General features: G+C 48.1%; 6 protein-coding genes across 6 annotated transcripts; 3 read left to right on the top strand and 3 right to left on the bottom strand.

The window, feature by feature from the left end:
* Positions 1-197: 197 nt before the first annotated feature.
* Positions 198-1,894, bottom strand: N7495_008090 (uncharacterized protein; the record flags this gene model as incomplete). The annotated part of the gene is made up of 3 exons (XM_057210741.1): positions 198-240; positions 293-1,174; positions 1,239-1,894. The coding sequence occupies 3 exons, from the start codon at positions 1,892-1,894 to the stop codon at positions 198-200; spliced, it is 1,581 nt and encodes a 526-aa protein (XP_057060284.1).
* A 2,857-nt stretch (positions 1,895-4,751) lies between these two features.
* Positions 4,752-7,016, top strand: N7495_008089 (acetolactate synthase catalytic subunit; the record flags this gene model as incomplete). Its single annotated transcript, XM_057210740.1, has 4 exons — positions 4,752-4,906; positions 4,970-5,065; positions 5,130-5,197; positions 5,260-7,016. The coding sequence occupies 4 exons, from the start codon at positions 4,752-4,754 to the stop codon at positions 7,014-7,016; spliced, it is 2,076 nt and encodes a 691-aa protein (XP_057060283.1).
* A 495-nt stretch (positions 7,017-7,511) lies between these two features.
* On the bottom strand, positions 7,512-7,727 carry N7495_008088 (uncharacterized protein; the record flags this gene model as incomplete). Its single annotated transcript, XM_057210739.1, has 1 exon — positions 7,512-7,727. The coding sequence occupies one exon, from the start codon at positions 7,725-7,727 to the stop codon at positions 7,512-7,514; it is 216 nt and encodes a 71-aa protein (XP_057060282.1).
* Positions 7,728-8,699: 972 nt separating this feature from the next.
* N7495_008087 (vacuolar protein sorting-associated protein 35) lies at positions 8,700-11,608 on the top strand (the record flags this gene model as incomplete). Its single annotated transcript, XM_057210738.1, has 5 exons — positions 8,700-8,839; positions 8,929-9,566; positions 9,624-10,627; positions 10,684-11,232; positions 11,294-11,608. 5 exons carry the CDS (start codon positions 8,700-8,702, stop codon positions 11,606-11,608), a joined length of 2,646 nt encoding a protein of 881 aa, XP_057060281.1.
* A 785-nt stretch (positions 11,609-12,393) lies between these two features.
* N7495_008086 (uncharacterized protein) lies at positions 12,394-15,837 on the bottom strand (the record flags this gene model as incomplete). The annotated part of the gene is made up of 1 exon (XM_057210737.1): positions 12,394-15,837. The coding sequence occupies one exon, from the start codon at positions 15,835-15,837 to the stop codon at positions 12,394-12,396; it is 3,444 nt and encodes a 1,147-aa protein (XP_057060280.1).
* Positions 15,838-17,509: 1,672 nt separating this feature from the next.
* On the top strand, positions 17,510-18,483 carry rho2 (uncharacterized protein; the record flags this gene model as incomplete). Its single annotated transcript, XM_057210736.1, has 5 exons — positions 17,510-17,544; positions 17,738-17,816; positions 17,887-17,892; positions 17,948-18,139; positions 18,196-18,483. 5 exons carry the CDS (start codon positions 17,510-17,512, stop codon positions 18,481-18,483), a joined length of 600 nt encoding a protein of 199 aa, XP_057060279.1.
* Between the last annotated feature and the right edge of the window lie 534 nt (positions 18,484-19,017).

The following is a 19,017-nucleotide window of genomic DNA, read 5'->3' as shown; positions in this document are numbered from 1 at the left end:
CCTGGTCTTGTTCAAAATCATTCCTGGTCACGACATATAATCCAAGTCTCACAAACTTGACTGCAAGGAATATCTGTTCACATATTGAAAGATCATCAGAACGATCTCGAGAGTATGATAGAGCTTGGACATGATTTGATTGGATATCTCTCATTTTCAGAACAATTAATATTGGCATTGGCATGGCATTGGCGCTATTAAGTTTTAAGAGGGGCATTGCCAATAGCGGCTCCAGTAATCCTGTAGCCATGTTAGCAGATTCAGACTCTATAATGCAGGAGGTAAGACAAACAAGAATGAGCCGTTCGACGGCTTACTGATGACCATAGCCTGCTCGAGCTTCTCTGCAGTGATATCAGGGAATTTCTTCAAGTAATATTCATCCCGCAAAGCTTGGGTCACTGCCGCAACCTTATCCTGGGGCAACATGTGCACAGTGCATCCACCCCATCCGGCACCAGTCAAACGGCTACCCCAAGTACCCGCCCGACGAGCAATATCACAGATGTCATCCACTTCAGGAGCACTGCACTCGTAGGAGTTACGGCACGACTCCTGCGACTCATTCAGAAGTTGACCGAGATACTCGATGCGCCTAGAGTCCAACTGCGAAGCATTGAGGAGACATGCTGAAAAATCGAGCACACGGCGAGACTCCTTGAAACAGTGGAGCGCACGCTGGCGCAGGCGGAACCGCTCTGCCTGCACAGGGAACGAAGACAAGAACTTCGACTCCAAATCAGGTACAGTGATATCCAGCAACTGTGCCATTTCTTCACGTGTGTACCCCTCCTCCTTTGTGAACAGATTCGAGGTTGCCTGGATGACTGAGTCAATTTGGGATTCCAGCGGATCTTGCAAGCGGCCTTCCTTGGTCATCAGTTCGTTTTGGAAGGTGCGCAGGCTATATCCAAGCGAGCTGCTGTCTTTTGGCAGAGTCAGATCGTATTTCTTGGCCAGGATTACGGCGGCGAGGGTGCACTCTGCTACACGCAGGTTGTAGTGGCGAGGTGCTGTCTCGGCCTTGTTCGATGTGACGAAGCTCTGCGCCATGAGGAAGGTGATTTCGTTTTCTGCGGTAGGAATGGGGATTTGCTGGACCTTGAATTCTGGGAAAAATTGGGTATACAGTAGGAATCCGCGCTTCGAGAAGATGGATGCAGCCTGATCCATACTGTTCATTTCACTAGCGTTAGAGATCTAGTTCGCAAATACGGGTAATTTCTGTCCCAACTTACCCGCCAGAGTATACACCGACAGCACGCTCCGACACGACAGCTAAGTCTAGCAGATCCTGCTTCGACACGTCGTGATCGTTGGCTTTCATGACGGCTAGTGCACTCGCGCAGACGAACGCAGCGCTGCTAGAAATGCCACCACCCGGAGGAACATTACCATCGACTAGGATTTCCAAGCTAGCAGGAACCAGCGAGCCTTCAGCCTTCTGCTTGCGCAAGAACTTTAATGCGCCAAGTAGGCCAGCCTTGAAGTAGCTTACCCATTCGTGCTTCTTGGGGTCAATCTCGATATCGGTCTCGCGGGGAACGGTGAACTCGCGTGCGGGGAACTTCCCCGGCGACACATTGGAAATCTTGACGGTTGTTTCAAACGCAGTAGCAGGAACGACCTTGACGGCCATTATCACGTCCACACTAACAGCGGTCGGCAAGACATCGTAAAGGGAGTAGTCAATGTGCTCGCCAATGATGTTCACACGGCCGGGACTGCGCGACACGAAGTCAGGGCGGTGGTTGTATTGTGCGTTGAACTTGGAGATGAGGTTATTGAATCGTTTCTGGTGTTCAGGGTCAACTGATCTCGCTGAGACATCGTCTGTGGCGTAGACCTCCGCAATAGATTCTGTTTGCGGGACAAGCTCTGGTGGGGAAGCCATGGCGGGGTAGGTGGTACTTATGTCCTATGAGACGAAAAGGTATAGAAAGGAATAAGGATAGTTATGAGGGAGAGGGAGAGAGAGAGAGAGAAAGAGAGAGAGAGGAAATAAAATCAGACAAAGATTTAACCGTTCCACGTCTCATAAGGACAAATGGCTGATCTCCCCTTCCTGGATAAATTGATGTTACTATAATAGTGGGGTCCCTCATTCAATTCTGATGTTTGGTCACTTAATTTCTATTGCGGGGGATCCCTTCTCATTGGTCGTACTTTTAAACCAGAAAACGAATAATATAAAGTAATAAAATTCAAAATTCAGTGGGCCTGCTCCGTGTTCGTCGCTATAGTTGTACATAGATACCGGTTAATATCACCATGCCATAGAATTATTAAGAGTGGCATGATTGTTATGTTTACCCCTTATGATGTTTACTACTGCTGTCATATTAAATCTAGTCCAATCTACATATGTACTCTACGATGTATGTAATGATCCCGGCCTCGGTGCGGAATCGGCATGCATGGGACTCGGAAAAAGATTAAACAATCATCCCGTATCTTAAATCCCGTAAATACGTATTACTCCAGGTTTCTTCTTTCTGCCGTAGTACTAGTTGGGACTAGTACTTTAAGATCGATCAATCCTTTCAAGGGATCTGGACCAACCTTAGAGCAGAATTGAAGACTCCATGTAGAAATCAGAAGAATAACTTAACACATCCATTCAGTAAAGTATTTCACCACTGAACGGGTCACACTACTGAACGGGTCAGTTTGACCCACTTATTTTTATGAATCCCAATAACTCCATTATTTACTATGTAATATAGTAAAAAAAAACTACTGAATGGGCCTACTAGGACAGGTTTCCCTCCTATGTCCAGGTGTCTTACATATCCCACACCGGCGTTGGGTTACAGGCGCCCTTACAGGCGCCTGGCCCTCTTGTAAATTGGCATCATTAAGTTTAGGGCCACCATTCGACGCGTCAACCAGGCCTAATCCCTCCTGAATTGTAAGACCCCCTACTACTGTTAATTGACGATTCGGACGTTCTTTTTGTTTTTTCTTTTTCTCATGGGCGGCGCGTAAATCTCTGTTTTCCAGGCGTAAGAGAGCATTCTCTTGATATAGGTAATTTGCACCCTTTACTATCTGGTCTAATGCTCTCTTAGATGGTGTTGGTGGCGTTCGAGATACAGTGCGTAATATAGCTTGGTGTTGACGTCGTAAATCTTTCTGCGTCCTAGGCGTCTTAGGTGTCCAATTTCGACTTGAATCGCTTCCTATAGAGGGTGGTGGTGGTGGTGTATCGACGCGCATAGTAAGCTTTTTTAACACCCTAGTAGGGTCAAGTGGCACGATTCCAGTTGCAGCAAACGCATTAGAAGCAGATGCAAATGCTTCAATACGCGCAGTAGGATATATCTCTAGGAAATCTCCTTTACTAATGTGGGAAAAACCAAGCTCTACTCTAGACTCAACCAGCCGAGAATAAGAGCGTTTTAACACCGCAAAACACCCAACATCAAGAGGTTGAAGAAGATGAGACGCATGCGCAGGCATACATAATGGTATAATATCATGCTCCTGGCAGATTTTGTCGAAATCAGGTGTTAAATGGCTACCATGGCCATCTAAGATCAGAAGGCGATACCGTCCTTTAGTACGAGCAGTAGCAGGTATAAAGAGCTTTTCAAGCCAACGGAGCCCTATTTGATTTGATGTCCAGCCATTAGGACTAATCTCAAGACGCCAATTAGGTGGTAAACCTAGATCAGGAGCAAACCAGCTCTGCATCATCACCTTACCCTTAAAGATAATACAGGGTGGAGGTGCGTAACTAGACGCGCCTAAACACTCTATCACAGTAACCCATTCCCGGTTACCAGGCTGTTTTTTTGCGCGTTTACCATAATAACCAGCTCTAGTAACCACTCTCGCGGTCGCACATCGTCCCATCGCAAACCCAGTCTCGTCAAAATTATAGATATCGTCGGTGGTGATACCATATTTTGCGATCGTGTTTTCAACCAGTTTGAACCAATTATTGATCACATTATAGTCCTCTTGACGCGCACGTGTAAAATCGCGCGGTGTTGAATAGGTCGTCTTAAGTTCAGGTAAACGCGTCGCAAACCTAGTAACCCAGTTTTTACCGATCGTAAGAGGAGGGTTGGTTCCGCGGTCGGCGAGTAGGATATTAGCCATTCTACCAACATCTTTAGTTCTAGGAGCACAGCCGCGATCATCTAGAGAGACGACCCATTGAAGTAATGAATCCTCTTCAGATTCAGTCAGTTTAGACTGCGGTGGGTGTGTTTCAAGACGAAATTGGACACCAGAATGGCGGCGTTGGAGGGTTGAAAATGGTATATTAAACATAGCTGCAGCTTTACGCATTGATGATATATCGCCATTCTTGTAAGCTTGGTAAGCTAATAAGACCCTATTCTCCTGATCCTGTTTGTCTTGGACATATAGAGCATTTAGGGGGGGCATGGTGGGTAGTTGAAAATGGAAACACCAGACTGACGCGTAAAATTGGTGGGGTGACCCGTTCAGTAGTGTGACCCGTTCAGTGGTGAAATACTTTACTCTAATATTCTTAATTTATGCATATTAATTATTTTCCTGAGGCTTGAACATCACATGACTAGAGAGCCTTCCACGTGACCTCTCCGAGGTCGGAGTTACTGGAGGCGGTGAAAGCCAATCAGCGACTAGGAATTTGAGTCAGAGCGGTCGGTGGTTCTGGGTTAAGGCGGTTTTTCTCCCCAGAAAAGAAGTCCACGGCAAAAGCATATTTTCTTTTCATTGCACTCTGTTCTTAGGCCAGGTTGTCGTCACACAAGATGATGCCTTTAAGACCATCAAAAAGCGCTCTGCGCTCCATCCACCTTCGGCAACTCGCTGGACGTAGGCCCTTCTCGACCTCGTTTGTGGCCGCTGCCTCGCCTCTTCGCTCTTCTGCCCAGAAGCGTACCCAGAGTACTGCTGCTGCTACTTCGTGAGTCATTCTAGTCATATCAAGATCTCAAGTCTGACTATTTTTTTTTTCTTCTATCTGTAGTTCAAGAGCTGTTCCCAGTCCTGCTTTCAACCAAGAACCTCGCCGGAATGAGGTTTCGCCCCTACACAACCGCCAGGCCGCTGAGCTCGATGACTCGTACGTTCCATTGTTTCTTGATACGGTGAACTACAAATAGATGAGAACTAATAAACAAGAATAGAATGGTTGGTATGAGCGGTGGTGAGATTTTCCACGAGATGATGCTTCGTCTCGGTGTGAAACAGATCTGTGAGTGATCCTGCTTCTCCCTCGTTTCAAACTCGATCTATTGCTAATAAAAGAATTAACAGTTGGTTATCCTGGTGGTGCCATTCTTCCCGTTTACGATGCTATTTACAACTCAAAACACTTCGACTTCGTTCTGCCCAAGCACGAACAAGGTGCCGGTCACATGGCTCAGGGCTACGCTCGTGCGTCTGGCAAGCCCGGTGTCGTTCTTGTTACCTCCGGTCCTGGAGCTACCAACGTTATTACTCCCATGCAAGATGCTATGTCAGATGGTACCCCCATGGTTGTTTTCACCGGTCAGGTCACTACCGGTGCCATTGGAACTGACGCCTTCCAAGAGGCCGATGTCATTGGCATCTCCCGCGCGTGTACTAAGTGGAATGTGATGGTCAAGTCTGTCGCTGAGCTTCCTCGTCGTATCCAGGAGGCTTTTGAAATCGCTACTAGCGGCCGTCCCGGCCCCGTCCTGGTTGATCTGCCCAAGGATGTCACTGCTGGTATTCTCCGCAACCCAATTCCCATGCAGAGCACTATCCCCTCTCTCCCAAGTGCTGCATCCATGGCTGCCCGTGAGATGGGCAAGAAATCTCTCCAGGCTACCATTGGCCGCGTTGCTCGTCTTGTCAACATGGCTGAGAAGCCCATCCTTTACGTCGGCCAGGGTCTCCTTGCCCACCCCGATGGTCCTGCCATTCTCAAGGAATTCGCCGACAAGGCTTGCATTCCCGTCACCACTACCCTCCAGGGTCTTGGTGGATTTGATGAGTTGGACCCCAAGTCCCTGCATATGCTTGGTATGCACGGCTCTGCTTACGCCAACATGGCTATGCAAGAGGCCGATCTTATCATCGCCGTTGGTGCTCGTTTCGATGACCGTGTAACCCTCAGCGTCCCCAAGTTCGCCCCTCAGGCTAAGCAAGCTGCCGCTGAAGGCCGCGGAGGTATCGTGCACTTTGAGATTATGCCCAAGAACATCAACAAGGTTGTTCAGGCTAACGAGGCTGTCGAGGGTGACTGCTCCGAGAACCTGCGTCTTCTCATGCCTCATGTCCAAGCCGTTGCTGAGCGACCCGAGTGGTTCGAGCAGATCAACGACTGGAAGGCTCGTTTCCCTCTCTCCCTCTACGATCGTCAGACTCCCGAGAGCCCCATCAAGCCTCAGTCTGTCATCGAGAAGCTCAGTGAGCTCACCGCCGACATTAAGGACAAGACCATCATCACCACTGGTGTTGGTCAGCACCAGATGTGGGCTGCCCAGCACTTCCGCTGGCGTCATCCTCGTACCATGATCACCTCTGGTGGTCTTGGTACCATGGGTTTCGGTCTGCCCTCCGCCATTGGTGCCAAGGTTGCCCGCCCAGACTGCCTTGTCATTGATATCGATGGTGATGCTTCTTTCAACATGACCCTTACTGAGCTCTCCACCGCTGCTCAGTTCAATATTGGTGTCAAGGTTCTCTTGATGAACAACGAGGAGCAGGGAATGGTTACACAATGGCAAAACCTGTTCTACGAGGATCGTTACTCTCACACCCACCAGCAGAACCCCGACTTCGTTCCCCTTGCCCGAGCTATGCGCGTTGCTGCCGAGCGCGTCAGCAACCCTGCCGATCTCGAAGCTAAGCTGAAATGGCTTATCGAGCACGACGGCCCTGCCCTTCTGGAGGTTATCACTGACCGCAAGGTTCCCGTTCTTCCCATGGTCCCTGCCGGCAGTGGTCTCCACGAGTTCTTGGTCTACGATGAAGCCAAGGAGGTTGAGCGCAAGGCTCTGATGAAGTCGCGCAATGCCCCCACCGAGGTTAACCGCCGCGATTAAAAACACATGTTAAAGCAGGGACGGGTGTAGTACCATAACCTACAGAATGACCCGTTTATACTAACCGTCATTTCTCTTTACCGTTGATATCCATGGCGTTTTCTTGGCAGTTCACCAAAAGCGATTAGGCGATCACAGTCGACCTAATCATTTCCCACAAGACATACTAGCACTTGATCTTGAGCATACTCTGACATTTCTTCCATGGGTTGCTCATTGAATTGAGATCATTCTTCATTGAATTGTGGGTATGTAATAGGTCGTGATCTCTCTTGTCTATGTTGTCTTCAACGTGTTTGTATATAATGCATGTATTTCATGCCAAAAGATCTAGTTAGATCCAGGGTATTTTATTGAGAACCTTCGATTCATTTTCCCGCAATGACCACCACCTAACCCAGTCTCGGTACCTTTGTATGCGTGGGACTTATTTGCTAAACTTGTGAGGTTATCAAACAAGTCAATGACAACTAGATGTTCGAATGACTATGCATTTCACAATAGCCCTTGACTCATGATAGTGGGGTTCTGATCCTCTGCATCCGCATCCATCCATGTATGTGCAATGGTCTCCATAATAGCATGTGGCAGAGGGGAGCTTTCGTTATTGTTTTCTAGAAGGTCAACCATCTGCCACTGAATTGGCAAATCTTCCGACGTCTGGAAATAGTCCTTCTTGAAGTAACATGTAGAGAAGAGCCAAGGGGTCATCCTTGACAATGAGCACCAACCTCATAATTAATATAGTGCTGTATGTCGCGGCCACGAGCACTCCAATAGTCTTCAGCTGATGCCACCATGTCCCTGCCATACGCATCTTTTGCAAATTTCAGAGGGTCTTTCAAAGGTGGATTCTCTTTAAGGAGCTGTATTAGGATTGAGTCTAAATCTGGAAGCTCTTGTGGGCTAGTAGTCTTTTCATCCAGGGCAGTATCAAGCGGGTATTTGTCAAGGACTAGGACTTTCTCTGGGTTAGCCCAGAAAAAGGATGGGAAAAATGATAGCCTAGATTGATATCCAAATATTACTGCCGATTGGAGAGCATGGATTATGAAAGCACAAAGATCTTTTTCGGAGTCATTGACGTGGGGGTATCTGTATCCTAGCTTAGAAGACAGAAGCTTTCGTCAATGAGTCCAGCAATTTTATTGGAATCCACTGGGATGGGTCGTTAATGACATTGATTGCCAAGTATTCATTGCAGTTGCTAGAGATCTCTTTGTAGCTGAGCATGATTTCGAGGTGCGAGAAGTCGATATGTCGCGTCGGCTCCACGGTGGGCATTGATCACCTTCCAAGGTTTGCTGTTGTTTTCTTGATAGAAATACAGGATCAAGAATCTTGAGGCAAAATGTATTTCAAATTTTAAGAATTGTGATATTCATTATCACTTGAAACTCCATTGAGTTAGTAATTGGTTAGTTGAAATTTGAATAGCTGATGTGATGGCGGTAAGCCACGTCAATAAGTAAGCCCCAGGCAGACAATCGGTGGTCAGTGACGTCCCGAGGAACCAGCCCTCATCATCCAATTAGCTATTCTTCCCCAACTGACCTCCTTCAGCTTTTTACCCAAGTTTGCTTGAATTGGGTGATTACTCTGAAGTATCTCACAGTCCATTAGTCTTTGAAGCGCAGGGATCTTGCGCCTGCCCTCCTTCCTAGCTCCCCCTCACTCTCCACAATGGCCAGCCCACCACCGCCTGTCCCCGAGGACCAAACCCGCCTCCTTGAGGAGGCATTGGGTGTTGTGAGGCAACAGTCTGCGATGATGCGCAAATGTCTAGAGACTCCTGGAAAGCTTATGGATGCGCTAAAATGCGGGTGAGATCTATTGACCCCCAGGCAACAACGGTCGGCCGCACGTTGAAGCAACATGCTGACCTCCTACGTTCTTGAACGTGACTTGATAGATCTACTCTTGTCTCTGAATTGCGAACCCCCAGTCTTGGTCCGAAGCAGTATTATGAACTGTACATGGCTGTCTTTGATGCGCTGCGACACTTATCTGTTTACCTCAAGGAGAACCACCCGGTTAATCACCTAGCCGACCTGTACGAGCTAGTTCAATACGCCGGCAACATTGTCCCCCGCTTATACCTCATGATTACGGTGGGTACTGTTTACATGTCAGTCGAGGATGCGCCCGTCAAGGAGATCATGAAAGATATGATGGAGATGAGCCGGGGTATTCAGCACCCGATCCGCGGCCTGTTCCTACGATACTATCTTTCCGGCCAAGCGCGCGACTTTCTTCCATCTGGTACCAGCGATGGGCCCGAGGGAAATTTGCAGGATTCCGTCAATTTCGTTTTGACCAACTTCGTGGAAATGAACAAGCTTTGGGTTCGACTGCAACACCAAGGCCCTTCACGAGAGCGAGAAAGACGGATACAGGAGCGACGCGAACTTGAGCTACTTGTGGGTAGTAATGTTGTTCGTCTTAGCCAGCTCGTAGATCTCGAAACGTACAAGTCCGGCATTCTTCAGGCGCTTCTGGAGCAGGTTGTGCAATGTCGGGACGTTTTGGCGCAAGAATATCTTCTGGAAGGTAAGAATAGCTTGCATTGCTTGCATTTTAGAGGACTATAGCTAATATTCTTAACAGTGATCACGAAGGTATTCCCAGATGAGTTTCATCTTCATACTCTCGACCTCATGTTGTCCGCCATTGCGCGACTCCACCCGTCTGTCGACCTGAAGAAGATCGTGATCGGACTGATGGACCGCCTATCCACATATGCAGCGAAAGAAGCAGAATCAACATCTGAGCCAGAATCGAGGAAAAAGAGCGAGGAAGATGCGGTCACACGACTATTGCAGAAACTCGAGCTTGATAAGGAGTCCAAAAAGGAGGAATCAACTGACTCTGCAAACGAAGCTAAGGCTGAAGATAATGGAACTGATGGAGCTGAAGGAACCGAGGAACCTAACAAGCCAGAGGATTCTTCTGAACCCGAACCAGCAAAGAATGAAGAAGCAGCCTCTGCGGCAGTTGAAGATGAAAATGCTATTGTCCCAGCAGAAGCAAAGCTGTATGATATCTTCTACGAGCAAGTGGTCAACTTGATCAAGACTCGTGCTTTGCCGATTCAAGATACCATGGCGCTCTTGGTATCTCTCGTTAACCTTGCACTCAATATCTATCCTGACCGATTGGAATATGTCGATCAGATACTCAATTTTGCGACTTCTAAGACTGCCGAATATACAGATCATGCTGATCTGCACTCCGCGCCGACCCAGCAGCATCTTCTTCACCTTCTCAACGCTCCTCTTACATCTTATGTCTCGATATTTACGGCATTGGCCTTGCCGCACTATCTGCCACTTCTTACAGCGCAGTCATACCCCACCCGGCGATCTGTTGCAGGTGAGATCATTCGCAGTCTCCTCAAAAATAATATTCATATCACGAATACCGAAAACCTGGAAAGCGTGCTGCAAGCCGTGAAGGTCTTGATTAAGGAGGGCATGCAACAGTCTGTGGGATATCCAGGGGTGCAGTCTCAGCGTCGCGGAGGAGAAACAGAGGAAACTATTGAAGAGCAAGGATGGCTCGCAAGACTGGTTCACCTGCTTCGCGGGTCCGACAACGATATTCAGCTCAAGGTAAGGCTAATGTCTAAAACTATTTCACAACATTAGGCTAACCTGAAGTTTTTAAGCTTCTCCAAGCGACACGCAAGGCATATGCAGAGGGTAACGAGCGTATTCGTTACACCACACCTGCCATTGTTACTGTTTCGATTCGTCTAGCCAGGAAACTCAAGACACGCGAGCACTTGGATGACAATTGGCAATCGCAATCTTCAACACTTTACCGATTCCTTCACCAGTGTATCAACAGTCTTTACCAACGGGTCAACCCAGGCTGTGCAGATTTGGCGCTTCGCCTGTTCGTGATGTGCGGTGAAGTTGCCGATCAGACCGGCTTCGAGGAAGTCAGCTATGAGTTCTTCGCGCAGGCTTTTACCATCTACGAGGACGCTATTAGCGACTCACGGGCTCAATTCCAAGCAGTCTGCATCATTGCCGGTGCTCTGCACGGTACTCGTAGTTTCTCGAAGGAGAATTATGATACACTGATCACCAAGGCTGCTCTACATGGAAGCAAACTTCTCAAGAAGCCTGATCAGTGTCGTGCGGTCTATCTTGCAAGTCACCTCTGGTGGGTTGTGGAAAACCCCCAACGTGGCGAAGAAGACCCTAAGGGTGTAAGTCCCTATTGCCTCACTCTTCCCTACTTCAGAAATATGTACTTACATGTAACAACAGCTTTACCGAGATGGCAAACGCGTGCTTGAGTGCCTGCAGCGTGCACTCCGCGTTGCCGACGCCTGCATGGATACCGCAGTATCTGTTGAGCTCTTCGTCGAGATCCTGAACCGCTACGTATACTACTTCGACCAGCAAAACGAAACTGTCACGACAAAGTATCTCAACGGACTGATCGAACTCATCCACTCTAACCTACAATCCAACGAAGACGAGCCAAACCCGAGTATTGAAGGGCCGAAGCGCCATTTCGAGCGTACTCTGGACTACATCCGGACCCGAGACTATGAGGGTGTCGTGACAGAGCGACAGTAGACTCCGTTTACGATTTGAACCTTTGTTGAATCGAAAGTTATTGATATGCTTAGGAGGGTTTGTGTACGAGATGCCCACCTTGTTCAGGATCGTTCCCTAGAGTAGCCATCCGTGATCATAATTTCCTTAGTTCACATCTCTTGTTTTTTACTCTTCTGGAAGCCAGCCTTTATTGTGATGCTCTTTTTCCCCCTCTTTATTTCCGCCTTTCGTTTTCGAGTAAATAAGTGTACCATTGTCTTCTGGATATCACCCATACCCAATAACGCAAAATTCTAAGCCATATATATTCCAAGTCTCATTGTTCTCGATACTCAATAGTAAGATAACCTTGGAAATTGGGTTGTTGAACAGCGACGACCTACGACATTTGATATTATACAATGACAACCTAGGTACTACATAGTAGGCCAACTTTGCAACTTTGGAAGTAGAAAAGAAACGAAGAAAACCTTCGTTCATATTGAAACATTGAAAAATACTGAACAGAGAGGGAGATTATCCCAAGTCTCCACGGATATCGCTGCATGATAACATAAGACAGAATAACCCGTACACATCACACAAATACAAGAGATCAAACCCGGATGCCCCAGATTCAAGTCCAATTTGACTTGAACACGTAAAATAAGAACAAAAAAGAGAGATACACCGACCACACAAACCCCACAAACCCCCACATTGAAGATAAAGAGGATAAGAGATGCAAAGTTAAGAGATATGTTGTAAAGAGGCGTTGTTAAGAGATGCTGTTAAGAGTTGATGAGGGAAAAGGTGATGAGGGATTAGGAAGTCCCACCGTACAACCCAGCTGCAGGAGAGTTGTACTGTTGGAAGTTAGAGTACTTGGCAAATCCGGCAAAGGGGTCTGGGTGGCTGTTTCCAGGAATTGGGCTGCCGATGTCACCTGGAACGCTGCTCCGATGACCAGGTGCAGCACTGACAGTATCCGGGTCGAATCTGACAAAATGGTCTCCACCCTCCTCTTTGATGGAGAAGGATCCGCCGCCATTATGAGGGCTGCCTTCTGTGTCGCAGATGTCGAGCACTTCATCCAGTCTGATGTGCGGTTCCGTCGCAAGTCGCAACATTTGAGCGTGGTTCAATACTTCTCGCACATTGTGATAACCGTCAGACAGAAGCTGTGGGCTTATGAAGTGAACACCATTGCGACCCTTTGGGTTAAGTGCGTCCATTTCCTTGCAGGCTCGAATAATTAGAAGACGAATAGTCACAGGGCGGGCCGAATTTCCACGATGGTGGGTACTCGGTGCAAAAACGTTCGAATGTGTCCAACCATTCCCCAAAGCACTGCTAGTTGTCGATGATCCCCATGTAGCTGAGGAACCAGCAAGAGTGGTTCCAAATGGTCGACTCCACCCAGCAGGATTAGCCGGAAAGGCTGACTGCTGAGACCCAAAAGGTTCGGCAAAGAACGAGGATCCCTGGAAACTAGCACGCGAAGGTACTGGGAAAGTTCCTAGGCCGGTGGCACCGGGCAAAGACTGAGATAACTTTGAGGAATTAGCACCCTCGATGGCATCATTCAGTGCGCTGCTGCCCAGTTGAGTGCTAAGGTCATCCACTTCACGCTGTGAGGATCCGCGACGAGCATCCTGTAGATCCTGCGCAACACTTGGAGGACGATTGAGAGGATTGAACCGCCCATATGCTCCATGATGCAAGCCGAGTTCGTAGCCAGGTTCAAATGAGGGCGGTCTAAACGTATTGGAACGCAACCCGTTCATCCCAGGGGGAATGGAGATCCCACTGGGGGCGTTGAACCCACGAAGAGGGTTCATCATAGGCGAACTGGGGGAATACATATGCAGGTCAGATGGAAGAGGACGACCAGCCGTGCCGGGGAGACCTGGGGGGTTAGAAGACAGGCCGCTCAGGACTGGGAAGCCAGGTGGGCCTGATCGACCCAATGGAGAGAGTGGCGCGGAGGGCTGAGGGTGGTGTAGAGGTGGTTGTTGCTGGTGGCTAGGTCTGCCAAACACTCCCGACTGCGGTTGCGCGAAAGAGCGCGGGGAAATAGAAGGCTGAAGAGGGTAATCAGAAGATGCTGATTGCGAGTAAGGCGAGGAGGTGTGAGAAGAGCTCTGCTGCGAAGGTTGGCGTGGTCTGACGGGGGTCGAGACCTTAGGTGCAACAGGAGTAGTAGCAGGGTAAGGTTGGGATTGGACCAAAGGCAGGAGTGTCTGCATCTGAAGGCCCGGGATCGAGAAAGACGCAGGTTTTGCCATTCTTGCTTGCTTAGCAGCACGTTCTTTGGCTTCCTGCTCTGCTCGGGCAGCAGTCTCGCGAGCTTTCTTCGCTTGTTCCTCACGAACCTTGCGCTCATGTTCCTCCTTAGCCCTCTTGTCACGTTCCAGTTTTTCCTTGCGCTTCGCTTCTTCACGCTTCTTATTTTCTTCTTTCAGCTCCCGCTGCTTACGTTCAGCGTCAGCATGTCGGTCTCGCTCGTCTCTGAGGCGCTTTTGCTTCTCTGCCTCCTTGCGTGCACGCTCATCTTCCAATGTCTTTCGCTCCGCGTCGCGCTTCTTCCGCTGCTCTTCACGTTTCAATCTCTGTTCCTGCAGTTTCTGGTCATGGGCCGCTTTGGCGGCGGCCTCCTCGGCAGCTTTCGCTGCGTCTCTGCGAGCTTTTTCTTCGTCCTTCAGCTGCTTTTGCATCTTTTTCTTATCTTTCTTTTGTTGGGCGTTTCGTGCCTTCTTGGCATTCCGCTCCTCAAGCTGATTCTTCTCTTCCATGAGCTCTTCAATGAGGCGGTTCTGTCGTTGTTCGGCGACTCTTTCGCGATACGCAGTCATTACTCGCTGTTCAAACATTCGAGCAGCAAAAATCTGGAACATTCGTCGGCCTTCTTGCATTCGTTGTTCATCCGTCATTTCGGTCTTGGGATAACGATGATAGTAAGCATTCCTTCTTGGGACTTTGCAGGGGTCAGGAGGTACCATTTCATCCACATCATATTCTTCCTCGTCTTGGCTATCGTAGTCTTCCTCCTCCTCGTCGTAATCATCATCGTCAAGGGTACGAGGAGGGTGGTGATGTTGATTGGGGTCGAAGGGCTGGTGGGCGGCTTCTTCGATGCTGATATGATGATCATCCTCTCGCTGCATGCGACGCTCAGCCAATTGCTCCATCATGTCGATGAAGTGTCTGCCGTCGTTTTTAAGGAGATCATCGGCTACAGTAAGAATACCATCTAGATCAAATGCGGGGTCAGACCAGATTCCTCCAGGGTAAGTTAAACTTCTGAGGAGCTCACCCTTGACGGTCAGACTATTACCAAAGGCAAAGAAATCGGAGCGTGAATCTGGGACGTCATCGTCATAGAATTCATCACCGCTGTCCAACTCACCGTCTTCCTCGTCGTCTTCCTCATACTCTTCATCGAGGTCATCTTCATCCTCATCCTCGAGTTCTTCGACTCGCTCTCGTGAAGGGTGAAATTGTGTGTGCGTACGAGTGTGGTGACCGGGGGATCGTAGGGGTTGTTGATACAAACGGGGTGGAGGGATGATGGGAGCACCCTCGTCAAAGGAAGCCTCGTTGTTGCCAATAGCATATTGCTCAAGCTCTTCGTAGTAAGCGTCGTAGAGAACCTCTAGCTCCTCTTCGATTGCGGTTCGTTTTCGGCCGCAGACCGTGCAGCTGCACGAGTGCTTTTGCTGCTCTTTCATCTTTTTGAGCACAGCATCCTTTTCGACTTTCACAAGCTGACGTCTGTCCTCTTCCCCCAGCTCAAACCAGAAGGCTCGAATGTTCTCGCGCTCTTCCACCGACGATTGGTTCCAAAGTTCACTCTTTTTCTTGCGGGACTTGGACGGTTGTGAGTGAGTCGCGGACGGAGTAGAAAGCGGGGTCGAGCTTCCATCGGCGCATGTGTGCGGTTCAGAGTTGTCCTTTTTCTCTTTGTTCTTGAAATGGCGAGTGGATCCCGGGGGTTGATCTTCAGGGTTGTTAGACATCGAGAGACCATGAAATTCAGCATCACTAGGGTCATTCGAGAATGTTTGTGCTGGCCAGTCCGTAGTATCGGAAGTGTGAGCATGAGATTGTTCGGCGGCTAAACGGGCAGCTTGCTGCTTCTGTCGGCGTTTTTGTTTTTTGCGATTCATAGTGGATGCTGGTGCAGACGTGGTACTGCTGGCTGAGGCATTACTCAAAGGTCCCCGCGCGTCACCGTTGGTCGATGTCGGGGCTGTTGGAGTTGCCATGTTGAATATGCTGGAGCCCTCAGCAGGAGACTAGAACGATGCGCAACCCCGTTAGATATGGTGGGTGAAAAAAGATAAGTGTGGGATGAAAAGAGAAGGTAGGATTCAAGAGAGAAAAGGAAAGCGTGCGAAAAGTGTAGAGTGAAAAACAGAGAGAGAGGGTCGAAAAGCGAAAAGCGAGAGGATAAAGCGGAGAGCGGAGAACGACAGAACTTACCAACAAAGCTCCGGGCAATCCAATGCAAGACCAAGTCAATAAAAGAGAAGAAAATTTTAAGTGGAGACGGGGATTGAATGATTATTTGCCTTTGACACTCTTGTTGAAGAGCTCCGAGGGTTAAAGAATCGAGATATGGGAATCCAGGTATGAGAGGGGTTTGAAAGACAATAATGTCGGCGGGTCAAGACGTGGATGGTAAATAGAGAAGATGAGATCGGGTGTAGGGAGGTTTGCGCGTAGAAATAGGTAAAAGGGAGAGTTGGGGTGGAATAAATCCAAGCGCTGAATTCGCGGGGCAATGAAAGAGAGCGAGATCTTAGACCGACGATGATGGATGGGAGCGATGGGCCTTTTCTGCGTTCTGGCTGGTTCTCTTGCCGCCGCAACGGGATAGCCGCAGTAAGCGATATGGTGCCTGTTAAATTAGGCAAATAATGTAGAAATTCGAGTGTGCTGCTTGCGTTGAGTATTTTTTAGTAAATATGCTACTTAGATGTACGCTCAATTTGATCTTACTTGAACCCTACTTTATTTGAAAGAGAAAGACACTTCGATCTCTGGTTCAGTGGGCTTGTACTTCATCACTGTTTCTCAGCTTCCGAGGCTGACTTTACAATCATGTGACCTATGGTAATATACCGCCTTTATACTGCCTATTATATTTCAATAGCGGTGTATAACTTGTAATATCACGTGATAAATGTCATGAGTAGCGTTTGCTCCACTCAGTGTTAAAGTTGTTTGTAAATATAGTGTTTATTGTGAAGAAAGGAAACCAAATTCTTCTTTTACTCAGGTCAAATTAAGTCTTAGTCAAGAGATAAAATAAATTGCCCAAAAAGTGTTGAATATTATGTAATCATGTAATTTTGGAAGGTACCTCGTATACAGGTGTACTCCTAATGACTTTTCTCAAGTCCCTTAATTTCCGTAAACTTTTCCTAACTGTACTCTTTCCATCATCCTCGTCATCTTACCTTTCCAGCAAATCAGATCTTGAAACCCTCGCTTACTTGGACCTCCATCTCTCGTTTCAACTTTCATTAATTTGAACCAGTGGATCGTGATCGGATCATCAGTGATCGTCGTTTGTTTCTGGTCCTTGGTTCCAAATCTTCAGCCCCATCTAATACCTAATCCTTTTCCCCAATACCTAAACTTCACCCCCCACCCCCCGAGACCGCCTTAAACCCCAAACTCGGACCCCGTCACGTCACTGTTTTTTGTGCATCTTTAGGCCTTCCATCAGCCCCTCCTCTCCTTCAGCCGCTATTGGGTGGAAGCAGTGGAATTAGTGGAAAGAGTGGAAATACCATCTGCGCAGGGTTCACCTCCCCATACCCCTGCTACTTTTCGTGTCGCAGTTATTTTTGAACTTCGACACCCCTCTGTCTTCTGCATTCCATCCTCCTTCTCCTCCTTCCTAGAGCAGTGCTCCCTTGATCATTGATCATGGCACAGCAACAAGCTGATAATGTGATGCGAAGGTACGCCCACTGTTTTGATTCTGCGTCTGCGTCTTGTTATACTCCCCCCCTCAGTGTTTTTCAATTGTACCTTGTCTTCTTCGGAACTGAGCCCCAGATCCCTCTGTTAGACAAACTTCATCAAGAGAACTGATATTTATCTATCTATCTACTATTCTGGTTATGATGATCCTTACTAATTCAATCTAAATAGGAAGCTTGTGATCATCGGAGATGGCGCCTGTGGGAAAACTAGTTTACTCAGCGTCTTCACCCTCGGCTACTTTCCTACTGTAGGTTTAATATTCTTACACTCCATAGCCTTGAAATGATGTGTCTGGCTAACCTATCTACTTCTTACAGCACTACGTTCGTTATCGGCCCATTCCCGGCTGCCTAGAAGTGATTTATTGACATAGCATAGGTGCCCACGGTATTCGAAAACTATGTGACCGATTGTCGAGTCGATGGTCGATCAGTACAACTGGCTCTTTGGGATACCGCAGGACAAGAAGACTACGAGCGACTGCGACCACTGGCATATTCGAAAGCACATGTTCTTCTGATCGGTTTCTCAGTAGACACGCCGGATTCGCTGGAGAACGTTAAACACAAGGTACGCTCGGAGATATTCGGACCAAACATTCAAGGGTTAACCATATGGAATCATAGTGGATCGAAGAAGCGAACGAACGCTGTCCCAACGTGCCTATCATCCTAGTTGGGCTCAAGAAGGATTTGCGCGATGATCCATTAGCCGTCGAAGAAATGCGCAAAAAGTCACTCAAGTTCGTGACATCCAAAGAAGGAAACGAGACGGGCGCCCAGATCGGAGCCCGCAAATACCTCGAATGCTCATCCTTGACGGGTGAGGGTGTTGATGATGTCTTCGAGGCAGCCACTCGTGCCGCCCTCTTGACTTTTGACAATCGCAAAAATTCCTGCTGTGTGGTTCTATGACGAATTAATTCTGTATGAACGTGCGACATTGTAACTTGCTTTCTCTGCCAGCGTTCGGTTCTATCTCGACTTGGAAATATGCGATGGCTTTGCTTTGCCGCAGTTTGGTCAATGCTTTCCGTTCCGTTGTATCATGCATCATTGGTGTTTGGGGTTTGGGAGGTTTTAGTGCTCTCGCTTGGTTGATTGGTCTGGGCACGATTATTGCTTTTTTTTCCCGTCCCTATCTTTTCAGGCTCTTTTCTGGCTGTGTCTATTCTCTCGGAGTACATTCTTCTTACCCCTCATACCTTCTTCCTGATCAATCTCTTTTTATTACCTCATATGATACTCGTACAAACTCCGGACTCCCTTCTTTTTTACGCCAATTCCCCCGAAGTGCATTGCGATAGCCATTCCTTTCAATCCATTTTGATTTCTTGTAACAATCCCTGCCAACGTATCGCTCCTTCGATAAATTGTACTCACTACAAGGTTCTCACTTGAAACTTTGGAAGTAGATAATGAAAGGTAGCTAAGTTTTGCGTAATCAGC

The sequence above is a fragment of the Penicillium taxi genome (assembly GCF_028828555.1).
Source record: "Penicillium taxi strain IBT 34144 chromosome Unknown utg000005l_segment0_segment0, whole genome shotgun sequence".
Taxonomy (NCBI): domain Eukaryota; kingdom Fungi; phylum Ascomycota; class Eurotiomycetes; order Eurotiales; family Aspergillaceae; genus Penicillium; species Penicillium taxi.
The sequence above is the reverse complement of the archived record's forward strand: the minus strand, read 5'-3'. Positions and strand labels throughout refer to the sequence as shown.